The sequence below is a fragment of the Rhagoletis pomonella genome, unplaced genomic scaffold (genome assembly GCF_013731165.1).
Source record: "Rhagoletis pomonella isolate Grant_MI unplaced genomic scaffold, Rhpom_1.0 Rhpom_scaffold_00002, whole genome shotgun sequence".
Classification (NCBI taxonomy): domain Eukaryota; kingdom Metazoa; phylum Arthropoda; class Insecta; order Diptera; family Tephritidae; genus Rhagoletis; species Rhagoletis pomonella.
This window is the reverse complement of record NW_023458556.1, coordinates 67,583,227-67,591,412: the sequence shown is the minus strand read 5'-3', so window position 1 is coordinate 67,591,412 and position 8,186 is coordinate 67,583,227. Positions and strand designations below refer to the sequence as shown.

The following is an 8,186-nucleotide window of genomic DNA, read 5'->3' as shown; positions in this document are numbered from 1 at the left end:
TTATATAAAAAGGGAAAGCAGAAACTCTATATATGTTTATAAAAATGGCATCTCATGTTTAGTAAAACTGTTTAGCTTTCAAGGTCAAAAAACCGACACATTTTTTTACGCTAGTTGCAGCATGTCGCGTTTTGGTAAAAGTATGCAAAACAGTTTACTAAGTTCAGTATAAATTTTCTCAAGAACTCCTTCTGTAAGGATTAGTAATAAGTGCCAAAACACGACAAAATTTGACCTTCACCAATAAATTTTTTTCCGCCGAAATCCCACTCTGTGATGTTATTATTGTTCTGGGGTTGGACGAAATTTTGAAATATATGTAAAAGTTCAATGCTTTTATATTTTAGGTATACCTTGGCAAATCCGCTCTCCCCACCTTTTTAGTATCGTAAATACAAAAAATAAAAATATAATAAATTTCTTTACTAGCAATTACCTACCATCTAAATCTAAATTAACTTTTCTAAAGAATATTTGTACATAATTAGTCAATTTTATTACAACAATAACATACACTACAGACATGTATACTTTTTAACCGATTGCGATGAGTCCAATGAGTTGGTAAGCAAACAAAAAATAACAAATAAGGCAACACTGGTATAAATTTGTAATTTAGAATTTGGTATAAAAACTGCACCCACACCAAAGAATTTTGTTATATTTATACTATCTTCTAACTACAATTACGAGATACATACATACATGTAATTTACAATTGACAGTTTACATTACGTTACATATAAAATGTAATGCGGTAAAAGTACTAGGTTAGCTATGTTCTAAAGAGAGCTACGAACAGGAGCAACACACTTACCGCATCCTGAAAATAAAAATGAAATAAAATTAAAAGTAAAATACACACAAAACTATTAACGAAAGCAATACGCAATTTTAGTAGGTAAAAAATGTGTGGCACATTAGTAACAAATTTCGAAGTTTAGTGGAATGGTACTGGCAATTGATTGTTGTAATTGCTTGGGTGTGCAATAGACTAATTTTGGAAGGTGCTCGAGAAGTTTTAAACTACATATGTAAATCACCGGATTTTTATTAAGTATATGATTGTCTGCAATTGTTCGCCAATTTTTAAATATTTAAAAAACAAAATTAAAAAGCTAAGCGGTTTGTAGAATCAGCCTTTCATGCAAGAGTTAGCTTAACTTTTAGCTACGGGGGTGGGGCACTTAGCTCAATTAAAACTATTTCAAATTGTGTAAAAATTTATAATAACTATTTAACATATAATATTGTATTTACAAAAACTATATTCTCCACTTTTAACTGATTAAATCAGCATAGTATTCAGCTCGCACGAAAAAATTCATATAAAACGCTTAAGGGCTTGAAAAGAAATTCATTACTTCTAGGTAAATATAAAATTTTTTTTTAACCGGTTCTCGTAAAAAATACAACTGACTTCAATGCCCATATATAAATTTGTGGAGTACCGTTAACTCCTTCATGACCCAGGATCAGATCCAAACCAAATTAGTAAGAGACCACCCTTGAGGTAGAACATTTCCGAAAAAAATTACAAAAATTAAAATACATTAAAAAATATAGTTATATAAGATATTCCGATGAATTGATAATGTTCCTCCTTTTTTGAAGTCGGTTAAAAATACTCATATATTTTTGTCTTTCTTAAAGAAAATTTACGATATTTTTTCAGGCCTCAAAAAAATGAAAAATCTTTCTTGAAAGCCGAATACTAAGCTTAATGGGTCCCAGTTTTGATTTAATAATTTAATAATAATAATAATTTTTGTAGGTACATATGTAATAATCTATGTAAAATAAACATTTTTACAGCGGGATTTAACAGATTTCCGTTGAAGTTGAAATCAAGTCATGCGAACGTTAAAATTTACACTTACCTTACGGGTGCTCTTATCCCCGCCGGTACCATCGGCTGTGCTGCCACGCGCTCCGGTGCCGCTACCGGCCGATGATGGAAACGACCCGGTGGCAATGTTGGAAAATGGTACTGGCTCCGAAAATTTTATCGTATGCAATAGTTGCATCACAACATTCGAGACATTACGAAATGACAATTTGCGACGACTACCAATGGCCGAGCGTACACCAAGCGTATTTAGCATTAATGGCTGCAACCATAGAGAATAGAACAGAAACCAAAAAAAAAGTTATGAATAAGTAAATGATGGCCATACAGCAACTGAAAGTAGGTCTATGCACTTTATGTGAGTTCAGTGTCCTAAGATATTTTAAAATCATTCACCTTTCGCCGATGAGGTGGTGGCACTATGAAATACGTATCCACACCATGATCACGTAGATACGACGAACGCTGATCGCCATGTCCTGCTTCAACTTCATATTCGCCCGATAGAGCGTCAAGTGTGGCGCGTGTAACATGCACTCGCCCCGGTTCTCCACCCGATTCCATGTGATTGGCCAATGTCACATCGTTGGACCAGACATCGAATTGCCATTTGCGTAGCCCCAGTACACCGCAAAGCACCCGTCCCGTATGTATGCCCACACGCATATTCAATATCACATCGGTGGCCTCCACCACGGTGCTGTAGAAGAAATAAAAAAAAAAGAAAGTTGTAAGTGCAAAAGTATGTGCGTATAAACTTCCATGTCCGGTATAAAAAGTTGTGTACGTACGCAATGGCATCGATCATATCCAGCCCCATTTCAACGGTACACTTAGCGTGATCTTTACGCGGTTCAGGTAGACCCGAAACGCAGTAGTAGCAATCGCCGAGAATTTTGATGCGCAAGCAATGGTTGTCCTGGAAGAATATGATAACAAATTGATTTCTTTAATACATATTTACGCAGTTGTAGAAATTGATTATTGACTTACGTGCGCCAGTTGATCAAATCGCCCGAACAGCTCGTTCAACAGTCTTACTAACTCCTGTGCACTACATTGCGACGACAAGACGGTAAAGCCGACAATGTCGGCAAACAATATACTGAAACGAGAATTAGTGGAATGCGTATCAGAATGAGTTTCGTAATTGTTTTACTGTACATATCTCCTAACTATTTAGCTATAATCCAGTATTGCTATCCTTCCTAAGCAATTTCATTAATATTTTCCTAATGTCAATCAATACATTACATGTGTACAGTGGCGTAGCCAGGGGGGTATGGGGGATAGATCCCCCCCTCGTCATTGAACTACAATTATTTACTTTTGAATTAATAACACAATACTATTTTATCCTTCTGATTAAAATTTTTTTTTATTTCAGACGGATGACAAATTATCTTTTAATGAATATATGAGTAGTCCACTTGCAAACAGCGTTATGTGATTTTATAAAAGTAAACCATAAATTAAAAAAAAAAAAACGTCTACGACAACAAGTAACATCCGAACTGTATCTTTTTTTATTACCTGAAAATTTTGATAAATAAGAGCCTAATACCATTAAAAAAATAAAATTGCAGTATGGTAGATTTGCAAATTTTATATTTAAAAATTTAATATTGCAAGTTTTGAAACAGTAACTTTTACATAGCTAGCTTTTTTTAAGCTTTTCGCGTTCTCTCCCCTAGGAAGATTGGTTTGCTTCTTTTTTGCGACCTCTTCCACTAGGCACCGAAACTACCACGTTTTCTTGCAGTTTTCTAAGTTCATAAATGTATAAATAAGTATTATAGCGACTTTTGCAAGAGTAATTAACATTTCATGCTATTTTTTTCAGAATATAAAAAAATTTTTCACTCTGCTGTTAGTGGACATGAAACCCAGCAAAAACTAAAAATCTAAAAAAAAATTTACATAGCGCACTTTGCAAGTGGACTACTCAATTGTTGATTATGCTATCTTATTTGTCCCTTCATTTTATACAATTAAGGAGCGGCTGAATGGTTTAACGATATTAGCGGTACATAATGATGTGCCGATTACAACACAAGAAGTAATTGAAAAAATGTGTGTTAAGCAACGATGATTAAAAGTCGCTTTATAAGTAATAAGATTTTGTAGACTTGTACATAAATAAATGTAAATAGATACGCGTAAATATATAAATATGCAGATATACTCAATGTGTAAAAACTGAAGTGTATACTAACGAAACTTCTACAAAACAAAACTGGACTACACACTAATTAATTAAAATGGTGTAGTAATTTAATTTTTTAAATTTAAATAAAGCCTGAATTCCCCAGGGAATAACCGAGTAGACATAAAATATATAACAGTAGAAATGGCACATACATACATATATGAAAGAATGCCCACAGGCGACGCACTATAGGCAAAACACGAGTTTTTTTTTTCAAAATCGTAGATCTTCGCTTAGAAAAGAGATAATGGAATGCATCATTTAACCCTTTAATTCAGAGTCTGTCATATATGAAACGCTTTTTAACCCTTTCAAGGCAGAGGAAAAAGGTTCTCAATATGCTTTTGAACGTGCTTTTTCTCATGTTGACGTAGATATTAATCGCAGAAAATTTTTCCATAGTAAAATAATAATAACAAAAAATAAATAAAAAATAAAATAAGAAAATAAAAATATTAAAAATAAAAATAAATAAAAAATAAAAATAAATAAAAAGTACGTTGAAAACATATTGAGAACCATTTTGCCTCTGCCTTGAAAGGGTTAAAAAGCGTTTCATATATGACAGACTCTGCATTAAAGGGTTAAATGCTGCACTTTCGTAAAGATATCGACCAGTATAACCATTTTTGTTATATAAATTTTTTTGTGAAAGCTGATAGTTTACGAGTTATTAGAGTTTAAAGGTAGCTTTCCTTTTTCCAATCTGGCCACTCGGGTACAGCATCCAATGTTCCAAGAATCGAGTCTTAAGATAAAATAAAGAGAAATCTAACAGTGCTAATGGTGTATTAAATATAGAGTTTTCTAGTGGAATGGAAGCCAAAATTAAAAAAAAGTGACATTTTGAACGGTATTTTGAGGGTTAAGTTATTGTTGTTGTAACTTCTCTATAGTTTTGCTATATTATATGATCATTTTTCTTCACGATAAAAAAATGTTTATTCCATTATCTCTTTTCTAAGCGAAGATCTACGATTTTGAAAAAAAACTCGTGTTTTGCCTATAGTGCGACGCCTCTAGCCATTGTGTATCACAACTTAAAGTTATCGCCACTGCATGTGTATATAAGTATTTGCCACACCATTTAAAGCCACAATAAAAAAGATTAAATTGAAGCGTTAATTACAATTTCAACATTGCCTTTTCATAAACCTGCAGCGAGGGGCAAAACTGTAACATGGTGTAACATTTTTTGTTTCAGCCACCGCTTCTTGCCAAGTTCTAACGACTGTCATACTTTTGTTGTATATGTATGTATTTTTATTGGTATACGGTATACCTGTACTTCGTCTCTCATAACGATTTGAAGTCAATCCAACAACAATAATAAAACTATCAGACTATTAACTCTTTGCTGTGTTTTAGTTCCTGGATGCGATTTGGCATACTGGATGTGTATCTTTGTAAAAATTCTGAAGGTATAGCTTCTCATGTCTCCATGTCTTCATGTACTCCATTGGAGGAGCTTGTATACACAATAACAATTGGGTTGGGAATAAAAATTATGGTGCCTTAAGCCAAAAACTAGCTGCCGACGTGGGTTCTCACGGTTTTTGAAGATTTTAAAGTTAAACACACATATATTTTGCGGTAGAATTAAATGAGTAGGATTTACCATGATTAGACAACGATTTTCCGTCCAAAATATTTACTGCAATATGGTCTTGGACTTATGTAGTTAGCAAAGTCATTCTACGAAAAATTAAGGATAATCGAGATATCTATTTAATCCTTCTATAGAATATTTTAATTTTTGATCAAATCAAATTTGAAAAAAAACTGGATCTTTGGGTTGAAAATTATCCAAGCGCACCGTGTATATCGTCTGCCAATAAACTATTGTAGTATAGTTCAAAAATGTCAAAATACAAAGCACCAGTCTCTTTAGTTTCTAAACCGCTCTAGAAGAAAAAGTCAAATTTGCACAAATTAGTAGCAAACAGCATCTCACCGTGGTTGCGCACTTTTGGAATTACAATCTACTGAGGTATAGAAATAAAAGAGACTGATGCTTTGTATTTTGACGTTTTGGAATGCACCCTGTGTTAAGATTTAGGTCAAACTTCTCTCGTTTTTCTTAGTATGCGCTCTCCACTTGGCATTTAGTGTAATACCAAAGTATTTGGATTGTTTAACTTGTGGAATAATTGTGAGTCAATAAAAAAAGGCTTGTATGTTTGACTTTTTAAGGGAGATACCATATGTACTGATTTAGTCTAATTTAGTTTTATACGCCCATCTCACACATATCTGAGCCCATTTTGGTTTAACTCTTTTATAGAAAATACTTTATATATAGTTTACAATGAAATGTAGATTTAAAGCTGATATTTGGGATTTTTGATAAAAAGTAAAAAAAACACTTAAATTTAATTTAAGCATAAGAAACACGTTTGAAATTACTAATATAAGTTGCGTTCCTTATCTTCTAAAAAATAGTAAGAAATAGTCCAAAGTAGTCAGATTTTGTCCAAAAGGCGTTTCTTAACTCGAAAATTACAGCAGAAATGAGACAGAAACTCTCAGTGATAGTCACTCTCTTCAGTCCGAAGTTACAAGATTTAGTCAGAAGATTTTTTTTCTGGCAAAATCTTGAAAAGTGTCAAACTAATGATATGAAAACTAAAAAAAAGTGAATTGAAAAAGGGAGGAGACAAAAAATGATTGATATAGTAAGTGCTTATTGTGCTTGTGCTTGTGTGAATGTGTTTTGTACATACAGTTCTATTTTTTTTTGACATTAGTTTTGTTGTTGCCAATCTTTGGACTAAAAATTTGGTTTCGTTCCATTACCTTTTCCTGTTATTCTCTTTTAGTGAGCGAATTTTCCTTACGCTCTTGAATTTTGTCACTTTTCTGATTTTAGTCAGAAAAGATAAGTAATGCACCTATTGTGTATTTGGTGAAAATTTCCTTATCAAAAAAGCGGCAGTTATTTTTCCTTAAAAGTCTCCTAACCAATTTAACGCTTGTGCTTCCTGCGGAATTACGTTTTGAAGATATGGTAAAAAATTCAAGTGAAAACAATAAAAATTCTTGGAGTTATCCTCCATGTCAATTTTGAAATCCATGTGTTCCGAACAATGTGTTTAAAGTTTTTTTTTTATGGTTTGCTTACAAGCTACCTACATTTTTAAGCCACCGAATTAAGTCAACCGTTCCTTTTCCTTTTCGTGGAATGACTATGCTAATCAAGGTGAGTTCTTAAAGAAAAGATTTCAACGAAAAAGGCGGGTTAAGCGGAAAAAAGTAGTTTGCACAAGCCTTAATATATAGGCCAGAAGCATATTGAACTTCATTTTCCACATTCGCTAACATGGATAATTTCGTAAACGTCAATCCCTCTAGTTTAATTATTTCACGTTATCGCGAGTGCACTGTATGCACAATTTATTCTAATGCCATTATTTGTGGCAAATGTCAATCAACAAACATTTTAATTTTTAATTTGGTTAAATGCCAACAAGATTCATTGACGCAAAAAAAATGTAAATGCATTTCAATATTGCAAAAATTCAATGCTGAAAGACGTACATCAATCAATTTCCGTGTAGATTTTAAATAACCTTTCACTGCTGCTCAGCCTTTGGCTTTAGTCTAATGGAATTTTACGTTTCGCCTCCTACTTAATTTAGATTACATTAATTTCATGCGGCGAATCACTCTGTCATCACCACAAATGCATCAACAAACGAATATGTACATAAGAAGCTTTGCATTTTTTCATATTATTGAAAAAGGATTTTTTGCAGGGGCCGTAACAGTTACAACTTTTATTAAAATAACCACTCTGTAACAATTATTTTGTTACTTTTAATTAATTACTCCTTAAGTAATAGTTTTTTCTAATTTTTATTTTATAAATCCAAAATAACAATTATTTTTGGGTTTTGTCTAAATAATCTGCAAATAGCAGTTATTTTTAATTTTTAAATTATACATCTTAGATAACAGTTACTGGCGACTTTTATTTATAAAGTCATCAATATAAATCAGTCACTAGTAAACTTTGGTTCTCCAACACTTTTCTAACTACGAAAATTGATAATGACTTTTATATGTATGATTTAAAAAATAAAAGTCGGTGACTGATTTTTATTGATGACTTTTATAAATAAAAGTCTT

General features: G+C 32.4%; 1 protein-coding gene across 10 annotated transcripts in view; it reads right to left on the bottom strand.

Moving 5' to 3' along the window:
• The window catches only part of LOC118734012 (Ca(2+)/calmodulin-responsive adenylate cyclase), a 325,153-nt gene that overhangs the window by 43,304 nt on the left and 273,663 nt on the right, over positions 1 to 8,186 (bottom strand). For 8 of the 10 annotated variants that reach the window (XM_036463687.1, XM_036463692.1, XM_036463688.1 and 5 more), the window contains 5 exons: positions 2,843 to 2,954; positions 2,641 to 2,768; positions 2,246 to 2,549; positions 1,881 to 2,111; positions 818 to 823 (listed from right to left, as the gene is read on the bottom strand). In XM_036463687.1, coding sequence (XP_036319580.1) covers positions 818 to 823; positions 1,881 to 2,111; positions 2,246 to 2,549; positions 2,641 to 2,768; positions 2,843 to 2,954 — 781 coding nt within the window. The remainder of the gene's footprint in view (positions 1 to 817; positions 824 to 1,880; positions 2,112 to 2,245; positions 2,550 to 2,640; positions 2,769 to 2,842; positions 2,955 to 8,186) is intronic. The other 2 variants (XM_036463693.1, XM_036463695.1) reach the window with 1 other exon arrangement.